Here is a 24,161-nt window from a genome sequence, read left to right as displayed (position 1 = left end):
ACTCTGCCCTGGTGAGGCCGCATGTGGAATATTGTGTCCAGTTCTGGGCCCCTCAGTCCCAGAAGGACAGGGAACTGCTGGAGAGAGTCCAGCGCAGCCACGAAGATGCTGAAGGGAGTGGAGCATCTCCCGTGTGAGGAAAGGCTGAGGAGCTGGGGCTCTGGAGCTGGAGAAGAGGAGACTGAGGGGTGACTCGTTCATGGGGATCAATATGGAAAGGGGGAGTGTCAGGAGGATGGAGCCAGGCTCTTCTGGGTGACAACCAGTGATAGGACAAGGGGCAGTGGGTGCAAACTGGAACACAGGAGGTTCCACTGAAAGATGAGAAGAAACTTCTTCATGGTGAGGGTGGCAGAGCCTGGCCCAGGCTGCCCAGGGAGGTTGTGGAGTCTCCTTCTCTGCAGACATTCCAACCCGCCTGGACACCTTCCTGTGTAACCTCATCTGGGTGTTCCTGCTCCGGCGGGGGGATTGCGCTGGATGAGCTTTCGAGGTCCCTTCCAGTCCCTGACACTCTGGGATTCCGTGTGGCACCGACTGGTCCTGCAGGATCTGCTGCCTGTTGCACCCGGGCAGTGAGATGTTCTGGGAGCCTCTGCGCTGCTCTGGTGCATTAGTTGCATTCACTGTATGTATGTTCTATGCCTCAAAGTAGGAAAAAAAGAGAGATCAGAGTCAACAAAAGAAGAACAAAGGGCACAAGTGATTCACTGACTGTCATGAGAAGCTGTTTTGGGGGGTGGGAATCAGTGCAAAAGAGACATTTAATGATCTTTAAGGTGCTGTAGAACGATGTGTTCAGCACCGAGCTGTTCCGGAGCAGAGCGGTGTGCCGATCGCCCCTCTGAAACACAGCGCTGGGCTCCTGCTCTCAGAATGTGAACAAGTGTTCGTGTTCAATAGCTGCTTTGTACAGCGCCTGAACAAAGACTTTAAATCTGTAAGCACATCCACAGTTTTAACATAGTAAACACATTAGATGTTTTAAATTACTGCCTTTCCATTAGCTCTTTGTAGTTTGACTTGCATTTAGTATCCTGATTTATTCCTCCTACACTGCAGATAGCTGAATGTATTCTGTGATTTTATTAAGTTGTGGGACATCCCAGCCACCATGCCTTAATTTTAAAGCTACTTTTGATTCTGGTCGCGACGTCCAGGATTTTATACGCCCGTTGTTCCTAGCCTTCCTATATTATTTCAATTCCTCATGCAGTCATGTTTCTGAATATTTCTATACACATTATGAAATCGGATTAAATGACGAAGGAAGAAGCAACTCATATAATATGCTTCAGACTGAGTGGAAAAAAAAATTGATTTTTTTCAATGCTTAAGAAAAATCCATTGCACATCTCTCTTATTGTTACATGCTTTTACAAAATGGGTGTATGTGTGTAATATAATCATACACACTCTGTTACAAGCAGTTCACTAATACTTGAGTGAGTTGGTAATGGCTGTATTTCAAAATTCGGTCCGTATAATATAATAATAAATGTGGCCATTGTGCTCTCCGAGGAGCCCAACTGAGACACTGGCTGTTAAAGCTCAAAGGAAAACAACATCTACTACTACTTGTAGATAGTTGGATTCATAGTAGTGCTTATATGACTTCCCATTAAGATGCTAAGGACACGAATCTCTCTTTATTCAAAAAGCTCTATTGTAGGGATGCTATAGGTGACAGTGCATTTTCTCATTGAAGAGAAGATTTTGGTTTGGTTTTTTTACTGAGAAGTTGTCATAGTATGCTGCATTATTATATGGTTTTAAATTATAATCGTTAAGTGAAATTCCATCACATGTAATGTAGTTGAGAGGTAGTGCTCTTTTATTTTTGCTGGGTTTATTTTTAATGAACTTGGTTTTGACCTTAAATGAATGATTTAGAGCTAAGGACTTTGTAATACCCGCAGCATAACTCCTATCTATGTCTTGTATTTGTTTTTCCCACCCTAGAAGCGTAATTGTGTTGCATCAAACCCTGATACGAGTTGCAGTATAAATTACAGCCAGGATATACTACAGCCCCACCTGAAATATCTATTCGAACCTCAAAAAACTCTTCAGAGATTTAGGGGCATTTTTGCCTGTAGGAAAGTGATTTGAGGCTTCTGTTGTTCCCTGTTTCTCTTTTTTTTTTCCCTGTGAATGTATTAGATTTTTATATATTTTTACGTATTTTAAAATTTAAGAAAATATCTTTCTGTTTTATCCATATGATTCTGTGTTATTAATATTATTCTGGTAATCAGCAGTATTGCACAAACTTTCTCCTACATGCAAAGTTAAAAGTTGAAGATGTTTATATGTTTTCTGAGTTCCATCTATGACATCTTCAGGTTGTTCCTATTACTTCTGTCTCTCGCCTTCAAGAACTACTTGAGTACCAACAGAATTCATGCCAGTGAAACACACTAGTACAATTTGCATGTGTGTGCTCTAAAGGAAATGGCCATGTCAGGTTTTCAGGGAATAAAATTAAATGGTATGGCTTTCAAGCTGCGGGAGGGGGAGAAATATATGAGCAAATCTTTGTTGGTTTTTTTTTTTGTGTGTACGCGTGGGGTTTGGAGGTTGTTTGGTTGCCTGGTGTGGGGTTTATGGTGTTTATTCTTTTCCCTGGAAGACAGTCCCCTTGTGCCGTTTGCCATTCCCCTTACAGCCGTCCACTTGCTTAGTCAGTAAAGCACCTAACGGGAAAGCCTTCATATTCCCTTTTTTTAATATTTTTTTTTCTGCCTACAGAGCTACCGTTGAGTTCTAATTCAAATAGTGATTCTTTAAATTGAGGGAGGGAGGGAGTGGAATAGGATGATGAAAAAGAAAACAAGTGCTGAAATCTAAGAGAGTAGCTTTCTGAAAATCTGAACTTTGTAACGCTGGGCTTCTTTTTTTTTTTTTTTTTTTTCCCTTAACAGCCCCCCCCCTTTTTTTTTAACCTCCTTTATAAAGCTTTTTCTTCCCATTTTCCGGCCTTGGGTGCTTTCCTCCCTGGCGGTGAACGCGCTCCTCCTGGAGCAGACACCGTCGCATCAAACCTCCTTTTGCACTGTTTTGATGGTTGAGAGAATTTGAATGTAAAGGAAGCCTGAAATATTTCTCCATCTCCTTTTCTCCTCCTCTCAACAGTGTATCTGTTGCTTAATTCAACATATCCAAAATAAAAGGATGGTTAGTAGGTTTTATTTTTAATTTTGACTTACTAAAAATGTAACTATGTATATTTTTTTCTAGCTTTGAGGTCTCTTTCTGGCTTTACTATTAAGAAATGCACTTTGGTGTGCATATATAACTTCCAGCACTTACTAGCTTGTGTGGGGCTAACATAATTTATGTATAAACTATACAAATGCAGAAGTTATATTTATTTTTACAGAAGAGTATGACAGATGAAAACAGTCTCAGGGGCTTTTAGTTTTTAATCTTTCTTGCTTTTATATATATATATCTAAACATCACTGAAATATATTTATAACTTACATAGGTAATATATTTTAAAATAAGTTATATCTTTGACTAATCAGATATTTGCGTGTGTGGTCTAATGTTAAATGTTTTATGTCTGTTATGTTTTTCCTTGCAGATTTGTTCCTTACCACATCACCAGATTCGAAAAGCATTCAGTTTGAGACATGGGTAAATAAGGTAAGAGGGAGAACTCAAATAACCATTCTGTTAAAACACAGAAAAGTTTAAATAAATAAAATGAGGGGGAAAAAAAGAAAGTAATAGCTTCCAGGTATGCTCCAAGTACTAATATTTAGGCAAAGGTAATTAAAGCTGTAGCTTTTATATATCATAATGAAAGCTAGCTTTTATATAGGCTTAAAAATGAACCGGTTTTGACTTTGACAAATGTAATTCTTGAGGAATCTAGTGTTAGTGACTACACAGGCGTTTGACCTGTCTCCTGTAGGTGGTGGGTATTTGTATTTTTTACGAATTTGGGAGTTGTCAAACTCATCTATTCTAAATATTATCCTACGTTGTATATTTTGTATGCATAGATCTGCTCATCTTTAGAAAGGAAGAATTCTATTCTTTGGAATCAATCAACTCAGTAAAATATGTAATGCATATAAAATATATGTACATACATATCAGTCTTAAAATACCTTTACTGATTGATTAAAAGCTGTTAAATTGCTCTACAAACCCAGGCAAAGTAATTCTCTTCCTGAGGCACCATCAAATTCTTTTAGAACATTTGCCTGTGTGATACATGCTCTTCTGGCCGAGGGAGCACAGGGCACAGTCCTTGTCTGCGTGGAGGTGACACGTGTCAATATGCATAAATGTACTTCAGTATTCAAAATTTTTAATTACGTTCTAGATTATGTTGCTGAAATAAGCCAATCTCTTTCTTGTAACGCAGCAAAATAGATGGACAATTGTATCTGAATGTTTCTATTCCTGGATTTCCGTAAGATTCCATGAAGGATTACAAATGCAAAAACTCAGTCCTGGTTTTCAGAGTGCATTTTTTTCCACAGCTGAGATGTCTCTTTATTATCTACTTAAGCACTATTTTTAATCATTTGGTTTATTAATTTATAATTTGGTTCAAGAGTAAAATTTTATCACTTTGTCTGCAGTTCAGTTTTTCCATTATCTTTGTCCTGTTTGATAGGATGGGAATTTCTCTAAAGCTGGAAAAACTAAAGAAATGCCCAGTGGTGTGAAAGTTGTTGGACAGTCCGTGTTTGCAGACTTTGGTGAGTTTTATTCTTCTAAACTATCCTGAGCGTGTGTTTCTTTTTCATGTTTTCATTAGCTACTCTAAATCAAAGAACAAATAAAGATGTTTAGCTCTGTAAGTGTAGGGGGTTTTTATTTTTTTTTTCTTTGTGTTATATCTATTTGAGTGTGAATCTTGAAATATCTGGGAATAATTATAAATAAATTCAACTAAATTCAACTTTTGCTATCCCAGTGTATTCTGCATCACTTGTATCTACTTTTGAGTGCCACACTTAAGGACATGTATTGTTCCTTTGAGGTGTGGTGCAATGCCAAACTTTCTTTTATCAGACATTTACTTTGTTCGTCATTATTTTCTTGTTTTCTCTAATCTTGTTCAGAAGATATTATTTGAGTAAATGTTCATAAATTCTTCAGTTGTACAAATTAATAAAGCCATGATGTAAAGGAGTTAAAATTACTTGTATAAAATTGATGAAACATGGTAAAATATTAATGATCATAATTGAAAATTCTGGAAGGCTTTTGGACAGAAGAAAAACTTAATTTATATGTAAATCTATTTTTGCAAGGGTTAGTGAAAGACTATATTTTTCTATTAGAATGTGCGTTTTCAGTCTTACTGTGTCTTATCAATGTGTGTGTCATGTTATGAAAGGGAATTGTTGGTTTTGTAGACCAAAAAATACCTTTTTTTCTGTGCATTAAAATAAGAATTTTGCAACCCAAGAAAAGTGCCACAGGCCTGATTCTGCTGACTCTTCTGAATGTAATTAACTTCTTAAAGGACTAATTTACTGTATTTATGCAACACACTTGTTAATTGTGAGACTGATCCTGTCTTAAATGCTGTCAAATAGCCTTGTTGAATCGTAGAATCATGGAATCCCAGGGTGGCAGGGACCACAGGGATCATCTGGTCCAACCTGTCCTGGCACAAGCCCGGTCTGGCCAAGCTGGCCCAGCCCCTGTCCAGCTGCATCTTCCAAGTGCCCCATGGTGGGGAACCCACCACTTCCCCAGGGAGATGTTTCCAAGAGCTGATTGTTCTCACGGGGAAAAGTTTCCCTCCCGTGTCCAAGGGGAATCTCCCCAGGAGTAACTTGTCCCCACGGCCCCTCGGCTTTTCCACGGGACTCCTCGTCCGAAGGGATCTCCAGAGCACCTTTAGATACCGGCACACGGTGCTGAGTGTCCCCGCAGCCCCCTTGCTCGCGGCTGCACCAGCCCAGGTCCCTCAGCCTTTCCTCGTGTCCTCGGATCATCTCGGTGGCCCTTCCCAGCCCCCCTCAGCCTGTCCCGGGTTTTCTGCGCAGCGGCACTGAGCCGAGCACAGGGCTGCAGGCGCGAGCAGGATCAGACTCCGTGGCTCCCCTTGGCCTTTGCCGCGGCAGCCGCTGGTCACTCGCGGAGCTTGTTGTCCCCCAGGGCTGTCCCCAGCCTGTGCTGCACGCCTGGGTGACAAATGTCACCCAGGTGCAAGAGCTGAGACTGTCCTTGTTGAAATTTGTCCGGTCCTTGTTAGCCCACTCCAGCCTCTCCGGGTCACTGTGGGGTGGCTGGCCCCAAGTGTCCACTTCCCCGCTCAGGTTGGTGTCATCGGCAAACTTCCTCAGGGTGCTCTTGATCCCACCATCCAGATCATTTGCAAAGATGTTGAACAGTGTTGGGCCCAATATCGATCCCTGGGGACCCGCTCGTGACAGGCTGCCAGTTTGAAAAGGAACCGTTCCCCGCCACCCTCTGGGTATGGCCAGTAATGCCGCATTTTGATTTAAAATCTGTTTTAAAGAAAATGATAACTTTAATGTTAAAAGTCAAATTCCATATTAGACCCAGAGTCTTGATTCTCTTGCCCTGTGCTGCCACTTAGAACTATTCTTAGGAGTTCCAGCAAAGCGGTTTCCTGACGTGGAACCAGGAGCCACCTCTGCCGGGTGGTTAATGATCCTTAGAGCCTGACCTTGCGACGGGAGGTGGGTTTACACATCTGTAGGAAATGAAATCACGTAGAGGCTGAACAATGCTCTAGGTTCTTCTGTGAAATGTTGAACACGTTTTCTGAAATATTTGTAAAAGCTTTCATGAAATCTTTTACCATTTAACTGCAAATAGAAACACTTGTGTATATAATATCTGAAGGACCGAATAGAATACCAGGGTTTTTGCAGTGAAAAAAAAAATGTATTGAGTTTTTTGTAACCATTTTCTAAGCTGGTGTTCTGCATAATGTGTTGTGATAGGTACTAAATAGAAATCAGATTTTTTTTTTTTTAATATGGCAATGTGGAAAGCAATCTTTATGTAGGATAATTTAATCTCTGTGTTAGGTAGCTAATGAGCCCAAATAATCTATCATAATTCTAGAAATTTATCATAATTAATGGGACTTTAATAAACCCTGGGATGTCTTTGCGAAGCGAAGTGGAACCGTTCCGATGTTAAAATGTGACTGAATGTGCCGCGCAGCGGTACAGCAGCGCAGCACAGCGCGGGCTTCGGGACAGCACCGCGATGGGTCGTCTGACACCCTGCTCCGCTCATTCTCATCACATTCGGGGACAGTGCACTAGTGTGAGGCAACACTGGAGCGGTCTTGCTGGTAAGAATGAATATAATGGGAGAAAATGTGTGCAGGGACTTACGAAACGCATACAAATAGATGCAGAGGGACAGCGTATGTGGCCGAGCGGCTGGAGAGGCGAGAAATCGCCCGTGCCGTGTCCAGGAGGTGATGCCAGCCCTCACGAGGTGAATTGGTGGGGCTGATTATTCTGCAAGATCTCAGGCGTTTCGTCTCTAGGAGAGAGCAGCCTGTGCCGATCTTGCAGTGTGAGGGTCTCTTCTCTCTTCACACGCTGTCACCTTCTTCTTCAGTCCAGCTCACTCGGGTTCATCCAGGGTGAGGGGTGGGAAATGCTTTAATGGCCTTTCTGTGCATTAATTGTCCTAAGCAAATTAAAGGAGTGCTATTAATGTATGTGTGTATTTTAATAGAGGAACCAAGTTTATTCTTACAACTATGGAAATACGTATAACTATGGTTTCAAATTTACTATTTGAGTACTATTACAACTTCATTTACTCTTTCTTCCATTGTAGCAGCGGGTAGGAAATTGAGTAGCGCATCAGTATTTTTTTTCATCTATCAGCATTAATTTTTAAAGAATCAAGATAACAAATACTTATTTTCTCATTGAATAGTTTTAGAAAATATTGAAGTGAATATGGTACTAAACCAACATGTTTAAGTACCGAAGGGAAATAATTCTAAATTCCATGTTCTTTATGAAATGCAGTCTGAAAGAAGCTGAAGAATATACCACCACCATAAAAAAATCCTACCAACAGCTCAATAGTTCTGTGTAAGAGTGGCTATACAGTAATTGGTAGGAGGAAAAAAACTTTGATGGCAAAGGAGGATGTTGGTTGAGTTCTGCTCGTGTTCATTTTCATTCCAGCATGTTTTGTTCTCCACCGTGAAGAGGCAAAATCTTGCATTCCTAGAAGAACACTGTATCAGAGTGTCTACACGTACCCACTATTTCTGTGTATATTTAGATAGTTCAAAAGGGAGGCATTTATCTTACAGATTCTGCTGCTAGTGAGCTGAAGTTAAAGAAAACACCTCACTAGAAATGGTGTGTCAGACTTGAGCATCTCCTTTTTTCAGTTTTCCCTTTTCAAAAGTGATGAAATGATGATTGTCATAAGTCGAAGGAAATTAAGATGGGATGATTTGCAGTTTGAAATACTAATCTGGCTGTCTTTAATGGGCTCTGAAAGAAGTGTCATCACGCGACGAATCAAAACAGCACAGTGAGAATGTAAAATGAGATTTATTGGAAGGTCGCAGTAGCTTTTGCTCTGCTGGGGACGCTGCAGCCACCACACTGGTGGCACTGGGATGCAGCTGCTGGGACTGGGAACGCGCCTACATCTTAGCAAAACACATTTGTTTCAAAAGGTGACCCTGTCAGACATGATTTCCTGCTTCCAAAAGCTTCATTTGAAATACCCTTTCCAGCCATAAGTATTTACTTGTCATATGAAAAAAGGGGGGAGGTTTGAATAAGATCCTGGCTGAGAACCTCCAAAGGCAACTGATTTTGGGAAGTTTTCCTTTCTTAAAGTGGGCAGGTTGAACAATAGCTATCAAGTAGAAATTATTTAAAGTGGAGCTGGAAAAAAAAAAACCCCAACAATTAGGTGACTCATGAGAATCTGTCACAGATGTTAGTGTAATCTTAGCACCAAACGCTCAAATAATAAAGATTTTTTTTTCCACAAAAAATACATGCAAATGTATGTTTGTACACACATACATATATATATGTATCTGTAAGGTCTACTACATTTCTGTATGTACGTATGTGTGTGAATATTTTAGTGGAAAAATATGTGAAAGCAGGTGTGTATATATCAATATACTTATGGTAATATAGTAGACCTTAGACTATGTCAAAATTGGAACCTCAAAAATAAGTAGCACTCTTACATGATAGCTATGATTTTCACGTTAACTTGACCAAAGGACAGGGAACAACTGACAAATTTGCATTGCCCTTTTAAAAATAAATCAGAAATGCTTTGTGACATATTTATTACAAATGGCATTTCAATTGATTAAGGTGAGCAGAACTGGGCACTAGAGAGTTCCGCACTTATTTAGCTGACACGTTGCTCCAAACAAATAAGAGCTCTTCATTATTACTTTTGCTATTCTTCTCATGTCACTATGGTAATTGCAGTGCTGTGGTTGCTATAGCAAAAATGATTAATCCTCCGTTGTTGTTATCTGTGCGCTAGCAGAGGCGCTTCGTGAGATCTGCTTGTACTGTCTGTAGAGGAGATCTTCGATGGTGGCTAGAATCCTGATAAATAATTGCAATTATAAAGAGTTCTAGTAATTGTCACTTAAAATAGTGGGAAATTTTGTATTTGTTAAAGAAATTTAAGGATTTCCATGGGACCCACTGAAAATCACCAATATTTCTTAGTGACGAGATGAATAGGAAGCATGTTTTGGAAACACAAACCTGCTGTTTTCTTGTTACTCCGAAGATTAATGAAATGTCTTTGAAGTAGTGACCCAGAAGCAATTAGTATAGAATATTGTGCTGTTTATACAGTCTGCTGATGCATTTTTATAGGAAATAATTGCTAGAACTGCAGTTCAACTATGGTTCAGTTGGATAGTGGAGATTGATAAATCATCCTTGGTGATATCTAAGTATGGAAAAGTTTGATTAATCAGTCATTGGCTTTGCTTAGTTTAGGCAAAGCAATTTGTTGTGGCCCATATGTGAAGAGAATAAAAAATAGCTTTTTGAAACCGGACTAGATCGTACTGTCCTCATCAGTCAATCCAACACAGCTCTCACTCTCTTAAGGTCGCATCTACCCGGCTCCACCTCGGTTCTTTTTCGTCTGCTCACCGTGTGTTTTCTTTGCTGCTGCTGAGTCTTTATCTGTGTAGCCTTTGCTCATTTAGGAAATGTGTGTTTACTCCCCCAGTACAAACTGGCTTACCTGTTCACAAAGCACGGATCGGGATTGTGGAACTTCTATCCGAGTCTTTTAGGGACCTGAGCTCCCATTTTTCTCATATTTAAAATCCAGTTAGCCAACTAATCCTAAAAGTCTTCTCTGTTCTACTCCCTACCAAGCAACTGAACTGTTCCATGTATGTTAACTAGTTGTGTGAAATATGACAGAAATTATATTTTTTATCAGATTAAATGGTAGCTCATTATTGTGAGTTAATTATGTTTAAACAGGGTAATGAAGTGCTTAACCTTTGGGGTGTTTTTAAAGCCATTCATTGCACTGTGCACAAATGCATTTTGGCAAAAGAGTTTTGTTTAAAGTAGAGTTTATTATCCTGCAGCTGACGGTATCTTAAATGCACGGCTCTTCTGCCTGCAGCTGCGTTTCAATTTTGTAGCTTTTGTGTATCAGCTTAGGTTTAACATTTGAATTTCTGTAGTTTTTTCCTTCTCTTCAGAATGTTGCATCCTCGAATGGGGTAGCTATGTTTCAAAGGAAAACTTTAATGGTGCATTTCAGTAAATAACCCCTTTATAATTGTGGAATCCCAGGGTGGCAGGGACCACAGGGATCATCTGGTCCAACCTGTCCTGGCACAAGCCCGGTCTGGCCAAGCTGGCCCAGCCCCTGTCCAGCTGCATCTTCCAAGTGCCCCATGGTGGGGAACCCACCACTTCCCCAGGGAGATGTTTCCAAGAGCTGATTGTTCTCATGGGGAAAAGTTTCCCTCTCGTGTCCAAGGGGAATCTCCCCAGGAGTAACTTGTCCCCATGGCCCCTCGGCTTTTCCACGGGACTCCTCGTCCGAAGGGATCTCCAGAGCACCTTTAGATACTGGAACACGGTGCTGAGTGTCCCCGCAGCCCCTTTGCTCTAGACAAGCCCCTGTCCCGCCGCCCTGGATCATCTCCAGCCTCTCCAGGTCACTGTGGGTGGCTGTCCCCAAGTGTCTATAAAGCCATTGTCCCATCCATTGCTCCTGCAGGCAGAACGTGGGTTCTCTAAGAACCTTCATGCTCAGGAGGACAACGCTGCTGTGTTTGAAACGCTCGGCCTGTGAGGAAAACTGTTCTTACTGTGATCACTTAGGGGGAAAAAGATATAAAAGCTGGTGGCGAATAAAGAATTCTGAGTGACTTTAGATAAGGAAGAAGTTGTTTTAGTAACAGATGCACTTCAGTTCATCTGAAACAACAGTTCATAGAGACACGCCAAGTTAATTGCCAGTTGTGTTTTGAGTCCATGGAACTGTATTTAGAAGCTGAATCTATGTTATTTGTTAATTATTTTTTAGTAATGGCTGTTCTGTGATACCTTTTCAACTTAATGTTAGTTCTATTTTTTTTAATTTCTATCACTTTTGACAGTTCTTTCTAGAGAAAGATCCTGTATTGAGGCTTAAGGCCATAACTGTGTTACTCCTTTGCAGTTCCTTTAAAAAAAACCCAAACAGATAAACAAAAAACACACTAAAAAAACCTCAACCAACCAACCAAAGTGTAAATTCATGGTCGTTATAAACAGATCGTGTTACTGTGCAGACTGCCTCCCATCCGAACGCCTTAGTAACTTCATTGTCCCTTTTTGCAGTCATGGTGCGGATCTGGGAGTAGGGCAGACATGAAGTTGAAGCTATTGTGAAAGTCCACGTAGGAAACTTTTGAATACAGTGGTCTCAAATTCTTCTTTCAATTCATCTTTGACCCCTTCAGGGGATTATTTTTCTGTTGCTGACAAATGCCAACATCTCCTGGGGGAAAAAAAAAAATGGGTGTTGCTTCATATTAACTTTTGGCAAAGGGGCTTGTACATGAAGAATTACTTTGCTTTCTTTCCAATAATAAAATCAGAGGAGTGGTGTGTATGCCACTTGCTTATTCATTCTTTGTTCAACAGCTTCATTGCCTCAGGACTGAATTTTTCTTTGTTCATAGTTATTTTAACTAGAACTCTCAACCCAGGTTTAGTCGCACAAGTGGATTTCTTGATTAAGTGTTATCCCCTTCGTTTGTTAGCACGGGAAGGTTTAATGCCATATGAACTCTCTAAATGTGTAACATTAGATAGTTCAGGCTGCATGGTCAGGTTTTGTAGTTTCTGATTTAACAACATGAGATAGCTGGAACTCATCATTTTCAGCATAAGCTACAACAGGGATTTCAGTGCTGCTTGTTTCCTGCGCAGAGGGTTCTCGTTTTCTACTTCATCTCATTCCTTTTTCCCGCCTGGATTCCCGTTAGTCCATCTGATCTGGTGTCTCCCTGTGCCGTTTGCTGGCACGTCCCGTTTAAATGCTGCTCCCGCAAGGGAGCTGTGAATGTGGATTCTTCGAAGGACATAGACAGACTTGAAGTCAGAGTTGATTTAATGTGCGGGAGAGTGTTAAAAGGGCTTCTTTAATGTCCACAGAACTTCGCATCATCTGTAAGAGCTCTTTGCATCTGGTTTTTGAAGTTGTGATTCACATGTTCTAAAAACAACTGACAACGATTCTTTTAATAGTATGTAATTATCTTAGTAATTCATGGTAATTGTCTCTGTCATGACCATCTCATTGAATACCTAAAGGCAGAGAGTGACAAAAGGATTCTAATCACTTTATTACTTCAGAAGATAAATTTAAGATAATCAGCCTTCAAACAAACCTTTATTTTGCTAGAGTATCCAACTCAGTGGTGGTGGGTTTAGTTGCCTTGTCTGCCCCAGAAGGGAATTGTTCTGAGCACTATAACAGGGCCTTTTCCTCCTTATTTTCTTACTATTCTTTAGAAATTGAAATGAAAGGCTCATGACAAAGGAGAAGGAAAACTGTGCAAAGCCATGAGGGAGACATTTGAGCAATCTGGATGAATGGAGGAATAAAAAGCATATAAAGCTTCATCAGCATGGATTGTATTAAACAAGAGATGCCTTATACTTATTTGGAATTTAAATTAACAGCAGCAAAAAACCTTCTTGGCTTATATTGTACTGTGTTGCGGACATTTTTTCTCACCTCTTTGAAGGGAACTGGGAGAACGGCACCGACAGAAGGTGTGTGATAACACGGGGGCACGGCCGGTTTGGAATGTGTATTTTCAGGAGAGAACAGTGGTTCTCAAGGCACGAGGACTGTGTGGTATACGAAGGTTCTTGCTTTTATGTAGCGTCAGATTCAGAGTTATGAAGGCCTGACCGTTGTCACTGTCCTAGCCTGCTTAGTTAGCTTACTTCTGTTTGCCAGAAAACAGCTGCTTTTTATTTAACACAACTGTAATAAGTTATGATAACTGGCCTGTCATCTCGGAAAAAAAAAAAAAAAGATTCAATTTTTGGTTTTAATGGAGCAGAAGTAAGATTACACTGCAGCAGAACTACATAGCTGTTTGAAGTATAAAGATCGGGATCGTACACCCACCAAAAGCTGATTTGCTCTTCATAACTACAACTTTATCTTGCTGTATTACAAACCGGTTCTGAACGGAGTGGTCACGGTACTTGCGATTTCCCCAGGTTCTGTTTTTCTTTCAAAGCCCATGCTGGAAAGTACATTGAACAAGCGTGTGTGATGAATCTAATCGCCTTTGAACGTGGCTGCAGAATACCACTTTTCTGACACCTCTTTCTAAGTTTTTAAAGGAATTTGTAGTTTTGGATTGAGGTTTGTTGCCTGTGTTTACTAACTAATTTATATGCGTGTTTGCTTTAAAAGCATATCTCTGGTACATCTGGATTGGGGAAGAAACTCCCTGTGTGTGTACCTTTTTTTCTTGAAGTGCGAAAGAAATTCGTAAGTTACTCGCAGTCTTTTATTAACAAAAAATCAGTTTGGAACTAGAGAGTTTCATTCTGTCTTTTCTCTATTGTAGGGCGTGCTGCCTGTTTGCCCATTCAGCCTAGTTACTTTATATATATATTTCTCTTTAATTCCGGACAGACGTAGGTGATAAATTAGATACCAGACAGAATCGACTGAGTTGCTTTTTTTTTTTCCCCGTCACAAAATGTCTGTGCCCATGTGGGGTGATAATCCAGTTGGGTCAAGTTGAAAGGGCTGAAGCCCAGCAGAGCTGCAGCAGCAATTCCTACCTGTGAGAGGGGGAGCTGCACACACTGCAGTGTCACCGGCACGAGAGAACAGGCAGCACAACACCCACGGGTGGCTATGCGACTCAGCGAGACACCGGGGCCACGGGATCAAGTAACTCACAGGGTAACCACTGAGACACACTTCGTGCATTTGGTTTAAAACGTGCGCTTGTGCATTTCGAACGTACGACACTTTTTCCTAACGTTATGTTCTTAAGCTGATTTAGAAGTTTTTCTGCTTTTTTCCCACTCAAATTTAGTGGTAGAACAGGTTGAAAAGACTCGAGGTGTGTTTTTTGCAGGTGTGAGCACTCACAAAGAGCTAAAGCTGCAGCGGCAGGTGCTGTGTCCCCAGCGGCCCCTCGGGCACAGGCAAAGTGTTGGAGAGACGGCTTCGTGTCCACGGCTTGTCTTTGAACACCTGTCGGAAGGGATGATTCTCACGTGGTTCCTAGGTGGCACAAGACTGCTTGTTTTCTCTTTATGTGTTTTGACATAAGTACAGTATTTGCATGATGAGTGTGGGGGCCTGTACTTTTTGTAGCCTTTTCTACTCCCTATAAATCATGACCTTTATTAACCGTATAGTTCTTTAGTATCACAGTCAAACAGAATCATGTGTTGAGAAGACGTCAGCTAACAGCTGAGTTTTTGTCTGTTAAACATGATTTGAGAGGTGCTAGCAAAGGACATGTGGAGTCTAGAGTATGTTTAGCCACATGTAGTGCTACAAATTACGTTGAAATTGCAAGTAAGGATAACCTTGAGATTCCCAGCAATTTGAACTGCGAATGTTTAAAACCTGGGAAGCAACAGACAGACAGACAGACAGCCAAGGAGACCATAGGAGCTGCGTGCAGACGGCAGAGCATCTCCAGAACCAGATTGCTGAGGTACAGCCAGGCTGAAGTACCTTATTAAAGGCATGGTATACAAGGTGGTTTTTTAAAATCTGAAACTATTGCAGCTTTTTTCAGCTGGTCTGATGGGTTCATCCAGCCATTGTCACCAATGCATGTTTTGTCAGAGAATCCCAGAATGTCAGGGACTGGAAGGGACCTCGAAAGCTCATCCAGCCCAATCCCCCCGCCGGAGCAGGAACACCCAGATGAGGTTACACAGAAGGTGTCCAGGCGGGTTGGAATGTCTGCAGAGAAGGAGACTCCACAACCTCCCTGGGCAGCCTGGGCCAGGCTCTGCCACCCTCACCGGGAAGAAGTTTCTTCTCAAATTTAAGTGGAACCTCCTGTGTTCCAGTTTGCACCCATTGCCCCTTGTCCTATCACTGGTTGTCACCCAGAAGAGCCTGGCTCCATCCTCCTGACACTCCCCCTTTCCATATTGATCCCCATGAACGAGTCACCCCTCAGTCTCCTCTTCTCCAGCTCCAGAGCCCCAGCTCCTCAGCCTTTCCTCACACGGGAGATGCTCCACTCCCTTCAGCATCCTCGTGGCTGCGCTGGACTCTCTCCAGCAGTTCCCTGTTCTTCTGGGACTGAGGGGCCCTGAACTGGACACAATATTCCAGATGCGGCCTCACCAGGGCAGAGCAGAGGGGCAGGAGAACCTCTCTGACCTACTGACCACCCCCCTTCTAATCCCCCCCAGGTCCCATTGCCCTTCCTGGCCACAAGGGCCCAGTGCTGGCTCATGGTCACCCTGCTGTCCCCAGGACCCCCAGGTCCCTTTCCCCTGCACTGCTCTCCAACAGCTCGTTCCCCAACTTATACTGGACCCTGGGTTGTTCCTGTTGGTTGGGGGTTGGGGCTGGCGGTTGTTGTCACCTCTGGATACCTCCGAATTGAGACTGAAACCAAGCCTGCGGATCAGAGGAGTCGGCACTGGAGGTCCCAGGTCAGTGTGCGGTCAGTGGGGCTGAGCTGCTGGGCGAGGAGCTGCTGGGCTGTGGGTCTGCAGGACCCGCAGAGTTCTGCCAAAGGCTGGGATTGCAGCAGATGCTTCCAGAGCGGGGCTCCCAGGAGGATTAAGTATAAATTTTTTTCTTTCAAAACCAGAAAAGTTGCTGTATCAATTTGTTGGTTTCACATAGTGCCTTTGCAAAAGCTTCAGAAATACAGAAGATACCGTATTTCTAGTTATTGCAGATGAGGACAGTTAAAAATGGCAATGAGAGTGAAACAGACTGTTAGCTTTGTGCTTAGGACTGGGCTTTGGGAGGTTTTTTCTTCTTGGACTTTTTGAACAAAGATTGTCGCAAGGTTTGTGTTTAAATAAATTATTCTACAGATTTAGCCAATAGTCTAGGTGGAGTTTATCCTTATTCCTTTTTATTTTTGTCAAAAATGATAACTGCTGCAGTTGATTCATAAAATACGTGTTCCTGGTTTTGACAATCTCTGATTTTTCTTCAGAAAATTGCTTTCGATCAAATAACCTCAACAGTAGAAGACAGATCTGTACATTGTAAGATGTGCATTAGGAATAAAAATTAGAGAAGAAATAAGAGATAATAGTATTCTAGAGATGATGAATGTTGGGCTTTCCTTCTTGTGATCACTACTTTTCTGAAATACAGTATTTAACTAATTGCAGGTTTTCTTAAACTACTTCACTATGACTCAGGATACTCTTATTTCGTTGACGTCCCATTTCCAGCTACATTCTCATTGTTGGTGCTTCACTTTTGATGTCTTTGAAGTTTAAAATGTGTTTTACCTGCTCCACGGTATGAATACATAGCTAACCCTTTCTTTCGGATGAAAAATACGAACAGTCACGACGTTCTTCAGTGAGGCAGATTTACAAAGTGCCAGTTATCACGTAGGCTGTAAATGTTACAAATATTTGTTGGAAAGTTGGCTGCTTTAATTGTTCGGCTTTCTTTTGTTATGTTCTTCTTGCTCATTCTGGTAGTCAGCAATAAGAGGCACAATTCTTATTCATACAAAACTAATTTTTAAGTATGTCTGAATAAATACCTAACTTTCAAAATTAATCTTTGTGTTAAGCACATAACAGGTAAAATACTTGCAACTGTACTTTAAACATCAGGTATGACAAATAAATGTCAGGAAGTAACTTCTGTGTAAATCAGGTACCACATCAAAAGCATCTATGCTTAAGACAAATGTAATCAGACTAATTCATTGGACGAAGGTGTTTATTTTTGTTATCTTTAAATTCAGCTGAGCACAAAGTGTAAAAAAAAAACCTGGATACCTCTATCTGAAAAACTTTTGGAGGGTGGATACAGCATTAAATTGAGATCTGGAATGGCCCCTCGGACTCCTCGTCCTCAGGATTGCTCTTGACAAATTTATTTTAAAAATAAACCTTTCTCTTAAAACTATTATAATTTCCAACAAATTTTTCTTTTATATTACACATTTATTTTTTTAACTATCGGATTCTTAAATATGTGTTACGTGGACCTGAGGAGAAGTCACAACTGAAAACATGAGCCTGTAATAAAAGTTACGGAATGGACCTGCAGGTTCTGGTCAGAGGAGTTGGGGGAACTGTGTCCTCCTAATAGGGAATATGTATCATATTATTTTCAGTTGCAGAGGTTTGTTGTTTGATGCACACTTACCTTCTGTTCATTCTTTGATTGTACTGAATAATGTTAATCAAATCTTACTCTTAAACTTGTAATTTATGTAGAACACCAGCACCTGCGAGGTGGTGGCTTCGTTGTCTAATTCAGTGCAAGTTCCGTCCTTCTGGCTGCTCTATAGTAGTTTCATTTTTCTTCACAGCTACCTAAGTTCTTCTTGTCGACATACTGAACACTGATTATCAAGGCTATCAAACTAAGTTATCAGCATAAGATGAATGTTTGCTGTTTAAGTAGAATCAAACGTAGCATAATTTAAAATAAGAACATCCATGTCCTTGTCCCTTTCTAACTAACACAGAGCAAGAAAATAAGTTAGTATTGGAAGGTGCTTTGTCCTCATGCGTTATTGAAAATCTTCTAAAATGACTTTGTACTGAAACTTCTGTAGAAATGTGATTAGAAGACTAGGGCTTAATTTAAATTTTATATTTCACAAAACGCCTGCATCTCTGAAATTCATTCTCTTCTAGCAAAGCCTCCGATATTTCCGTAGTTTATAATTTGCAAATTAAACAGTTCCTCCCAATTTAAGTCGAGAAAAAGCCTGCAGTCTAACCAGTACTTGATTCTCGTTCTGAACAGCTGGTTTCAGAAGCTGGCGCTGGTTCCAGACCGGTCGTGTTCACCAGTTGCTGGATTAATTTGTCCTTTGCTTGGGAGCTCGCTGGGTTTCTGTGGGTGGGCTGCTCAGCCCCTCAATCCTCTGTCCTTGGCAGCAGCTGCCGTGGCAGTTTGGTGGGGGAAGATAATGAACGAGGCAGGTGGGATGTTGGAAAAGGCTGAAGGTGACGGGCTTTGTCACTTGGGGGTATCCGGGGGAGTCTGATGTTCTCATCACTACTCATCTCCCTCGTGCCCGTACTTTCCATCGCTCGGCTTCCTTATGTGCTGAGGGAGAAGCCTACACAACTTAACCATGCACAGATCCAGAGATAGAAATATACTAAAAGGAGGTTCAGCCTCACAGAAATACAATTTGGCAGGCTGAGAAAGCGTTTCTTAAAGTGCGGTAAAATGTGATGGAACTTGTAGGCTATGGTCAGCAATATCCTGAGAAATTAATAAGAGATTGGGTGACTTCGGCAGATCTAGTTTGTGCATGTTAAATAAAGAGAGATCATCAAGCAACTTTACCAAATCTACTTAAAACATTAATTCCAAGCTCCTCAGAACTCTGTGGACTAAAGGGCAATTTGATGACTTTTTTTTCTGGAGGCAGGAGCTTTGATTTCCCAGCCTGGCCGAGCGGATCGCGGGGCCGGGGCAGCTTTGGGTGCCCCGTCCTTCCTCCCAGCCCACGCAGGGCCGGGTATTTATTAGATTTATTTATTATATTGTTTTAAAACGTATATTTATAGATATATTCCTTATATGTATTATATAATACATTTTATATATGTAATATTATGTGTTATATATGCAAGGGCAGGCTGAGATCAGGGGGATCTCTCCCAGAGGAGATAATGAGCAGTAAATAGTTTGGGGTTTTTTTCCATTATATGCTCTGTGTATCAGAATTCTAGTGCATATAGACATTGCTCGTTTAAACATTAAAAGGTCATTATTCTACTAAAGGCTTTGGAAATACATGGATTAAAGGTGCTTGAAGAACATTTTTGAAAACCTGTAAATTACTCAGATTTGCCTAATTCCATAGGCCTGGAATTTCTTAGCCATCCTGTTAGTCAACTTCCCAGTGTTCTTTTTTATCTTATGTTACAGATTAACGTATTACAGGGGAACTCATGATTCTTCTTAAGGTCTCGCTGACAGCACAAGAGTTTACAACTACTTCAGGAAATTAAATAAGTTTCTATGGTACACTTGTGATGGTAGATTTACATTAAAGGTAAATTTCTCCCCAAGTAAACACAGAGATTGAGTAAATTACTAAGCACTTATTCTTCTAAGTATATCACATTATCATCAGAAATAAAACATAAAAATTTTTCTATGTTATGTGTCAAGATGAAAATAAATCAAGAAAGACAATCTTCAAACAAAAGACCCAAATTAGATTATTAGATTAAGGATATTAAAATGGTCTCGTTTCTCATTAATTTTTCACATTTTAAAAAAATAATCAGTTATTCACAGCTGATTATCTCTTGCAAACAGGGTTTCTGATTTTGCAAATCCAAAGCTGACAGGTTTGTTGTTTTTTTTCTCTTTGACAGATGGGGATGGACAAAGTGAACATTTATTACCAGTCTGTGAAGATGCAAAATGTCAAAAAAGTGCCATCTACTTAACTAAGCTAGGATTGGATCAGGTATTGTGAATTTGGAATTGCAAAGACAAAGGAAAATATTATCCTTCATGAAATAATGTGAAATAGGAAAATGGTTTTTCAGGAGAGAAAAATGAAACTGCCTCACCTGTAGTTATTGCATATAAGACACTTTTATTTATTTACTTATTTATTGCCTATCTAAAAAAAAATATATGGGTTTGGTGGAAGAGGGGAAGAGGTTGCATACCTAGAATTCTATATAGTGGGTAATTCTACCCACGAAAATCATGAATGTTTCTGATCTGTCACTTTCTTGATTGCAAACCGCTGCATTCTAAGCACCATAACTGCCCTCGCATGAGATGACAAACAAGGTTTGTGTTCAGAGTTCGAAACAGACCTAATTAATTCAAATAAGCTGCTTCAGTTTAAGTTAGGGAGTTATTTTATAGTTAGTTATATATATATGAATATACACACACACACATAACAAGTTGAACCAGACCACACTTCTTACCCCTTAGTTCTACTGTGTCTTTGCTTGTTCTAAATTAAGTACATTTCCAAATGCAGTATGAAGACTTGTGCAGGCTCTCTATCTTCAGGACTGGGTTTCTATAAACTATTTCAGTTTCATTTGTTCACAATGCTACTTGTTTTGAGAGACATGGTTATAATTAATGTAATAGATCATTATATATTAATTTATTTTGAAGTGTGTGCGGATCTGTTTTAAGTATTTACAGTGCCCTGCTTTATAATGAAGTTACACTTTACAATAAATTAACCTAACATTTGTTTGATGCCGTAATAATGTTTTTGCTAACTTCATGTGAACCTAAGGGCCAAGGTGACCTATAAAGAACTTGCTTGTAGCTGGCAGCAAAACCCACTGCAGTGTACTTACCGAAATGTATAATGAATGCCATACCTGCTTCTAACCAGGTTGTGAGTTATTGATTATTCCTTTACTGACAAATTGAACATAGATTTTTTTTTGTGTAAGTAGTGCCCTCTCTGATGGATATTTCAGAATTTCTAGGTGAACATACTGTTTGCTTGAGGAAGAGTAGGTACTTTGTGAAGGTGTTTCACAGAATCCCAGAGTGTCAGGGACTGGAAGGGACCTCGAAAGCTCATCCGGCCCAATCCCCCCGCCGGAGCAGGAACAGCCAGATGAGGTTACACAGGAAGGTGTCCAGGCGGGTTGGAATGTCTGCAGAGAAGGAGACTCCACAACCTCCCTGGGCAGCCTGGGCCAGGCTCTGCCACCCTCACCATGAAGTTTCTTCTCATCTTTCAGTGGAACCTCCTGTGTTCCAGTTTGCACCCATTGCCCCTTGTCCTGTCACTGGTTGTCACCCAGAAGAGCCTGGCTCCATCCTCCTGACACTCCCCCTTTCCATATTGATCCCCATGAACGAGTCACCCCTCAGTCTCCTCTTCTCCAGCTCCAGAGCCCCAGCTCCTCAGCCTTTCCTCACACGGGAGATGCTCCACTCCCTTCAGCATCTTCGTGGCTGCGCTGGACTCTCTCCAGCAGTTCCCTGTCCTGCTGGGACTGAGGGGCCCGGAACTGGACACAATTGTTACCGTCTGCAGCCCAAGGTTATAGTGTAGGTTTTCTCTTTCAAAGACTCAGGATTTCTAGAACACCGGCTATAGCATTCTTTCCTACTAGCAAAAAACCACTCTGTTGGAAAGCCCAGAGTTCCCAGTCAGTTTAGGAGGTATAACTGGGATGGAATATGCCCCATCAGTGTTAGAAAGAGCAAGTAACTCTAAATCCGGCAACATGTCTCTTCCAGCCATCTGATCTTGGCAGCTCTGCCTGTAGAAGTGTGTTTTCCTGGGCACACTGGGGTGGATGCTTGTGGGTTGGAGTTTTTTCCGTGAATTCCCTGGGAACACAGAACAGGGACGATGGATTGTAGCGGTGCTGGGTACACAGTCTGACAGCAGAGTTTGATTCACAGGTAAAGGCAGCGGATGCTCCGTGCGTGATCGTGGTCACCGGGGGGGACACAGGCTGGTGATAACAGGTAACGCTGATTAAATCACTGCTGAGTACTTGGAGTGCTCTCGTGTCAGAAAGACAACTGCTCTTCAGCTCTACACCTAGTTCTTCACTCTTGATGATACAAGAAGGAAAAGGCATTCTGCTCAAGTAAATTTGAGACAAATAGCACATGCCATGGGAGAGCCAGGGCTGGTACCAGCGGGCAGCGGTGACGGGCACCGTGCCGAAGGAAAGTGCTCTTATTTGTTGCTCGCGGTAGGTTTCTAGAAGAAACCGATGCAGGAGCGGCAGAGGAAGATGTGGGTCAATTTGGAGGACATCAGAATTTTTCTGAAGTAGAGTCTTCCATCAGAGCCTGCTCTGAAGCAGCATTGCACGTGCACAGTTCTGTTCCTTCATTTAAATTTTTCTTTTGTAGAGGTCAACTATTTACAAATACATCAGATTTTAACATGCCACTTTTGATACTCATCAGTATATTTAATTCTTATATTACTTTAGAAATCTCACTGTGTAGTTTCAATTTTAAAATCATTTCCAAGATAATGACATTTGAGTTAAAAAATCAGGAGCCAAATGTTGCCATTTTTCTTTAAGAAGTGAAGAAGCCAACAGATTCTCATCCTGCTAGAAAAAAAGTATTTAAAAGTATTAAGAATTACCTAGAAACTTTAAAGCCATTTTCCCTGTATATTTTTAGGACGTCTTTTTAACAAAAAATGATGGTGTCAAATGGCATGCGATGATTAATTGTTCTGGCCTAACCTTTTAAAATAATTAAATCTAGAATACTCTTTTCTTGCACTCTTATATTCATCTAGAGGTGATGGAGCTTTTTCTTCTGAAACATTTTATCTTTTCCATTCTGAAACAGTGGAAAATATCCATTTCTTCATTCATGTATCCATTTCTTCATTCATGTATCCCCACATGTTGCCTGATTCCTTCAGGTAGAAATCTATTCTACATGTTACTTCTCGTATTTATTTGGAAGTGAAATGTTTTAGTTTCATTGATTTTGGTGTTTGTGAGATCAGATGGTGTCCCTCGCCGAACCAGCGGGTGATTATGGGCAACCTACAGGAAACGGAGAGGTTGCAAGTCTGTGATTGAAAAAGCAGAAGATGCTATATATCCATTATCTCTGTTCGGTTTTTGTCACAGGGTTGTATGGTTTGAGAGGTTGTGTGTGTGTAAGGGTGTAGCTAAGAAGTCTGGTTTCCAGATCTCAGATCTGAAAGATCACAAATTAGGTGACTGTCTTATAAAAAATATTTTGCCTATGGTAACTGGACCTGGCTCTGTCCTTCTTGCTTGGTTGGTGTGACATTTGATGAGACCAAAGGAAAAGCAGTTAAGGCAGTTCCGTGGTAGCGTACGGTGCTTTGGGACGAAATGCAGAGAAATCACAGACACGCGTCTCGAGAATTTGCGCTTCTAAAACTCTGCGTGGAGGTGTTGGGGCTGTTCTGGGAGCTCTTGTTTGGTGTCAGTCCGCAAGGGATTTCTCACGATGGCTTTGGCACAGCTGGATGGCTCCTGGAAAGCCAAGCAGATCTAGGAGAATTATTTGAAGGATGATCTTTCACCACAAGTTTGAATGCATTTAATGATTTAATCTTTTAAAGTAGTAAAAAATGTCTCAGATAAAATTTCTTCTTTTGGATGATGGAGCAAAAGTAAAGACCAGCAAAATAAATGTGAGTGACTTAAGGACATACAGACCTACTAAAATTTTAAAAGCATGTGAATGTCTCCATAGCAACAGAAGAGTTGCTGTCAGATCTGGAGTAGAAGCTCATATGCTCATGTAGATTGTGGCAGGTGTTGGGACACCTCCGACTTCTGTGTATCCACCTGCAATAGCTATAGATTTAAATCTCTCCTCTAGATTCTGAAAATTAGACTTTCTCCCTGAAACTTGTTTTGAAGTCCCTAGTACTGTCTACTGTAGAAGCTCTTGATATTATTATATTCTTAGAGATGACTAATGTCTCTTTTAAT

General features: G+C 40.9%; 1 protein-coding gene across 2 annotated transcripts in view; it reads left to right on the top strand.

Moving 5' to 3' along the window:
• The window catches only part of ITFG1 (integrin alpha FG-GAP repeat containing 1), an 87,611-nt gene that overhangs the window by 24,137 nt on the left and 39,313 nt on the right, over nt 1-24,161 (top strand). For both annotated transcript variants that reach the window (XM_065640818.1, XM_065640819.1), the window contains exons 7-9: nt 3,590-3,651; nt 4,637-4,721; nt 20,082-20,176. In XM_065640818.1, coding sequence (XP_065496890.1) covers nt 3,590-3,651; nt 4,637-4,721; nt 20,082-20,176 — 242 coding nt within the window. The remainder of the gene's footprint in view (nt 1-3,589; nt 3,652-4,636; nt 4,722-20,081; nt 20,177-24,161) is intronic.

This window comes from Caloenas nicobarica, chromosome 9 (assembly GCF_036013445.1).
Source record: "Caloenas nicobarica isolate bCalNic1 chromosome 9, bCalNic1.hap1, whole genome shotgun sequence".
Classification (NCBI taxonomy): Eukaryota; Metazoa; Chordata; class Aves; order Columbiformes; family Columbidae; genus Caloenas; species Caloenas nicobarica.
Note: the sequence above shows the minus strand (reverse complement) of the source record. Positions and strands in the feature narration are given on the sequence as shown.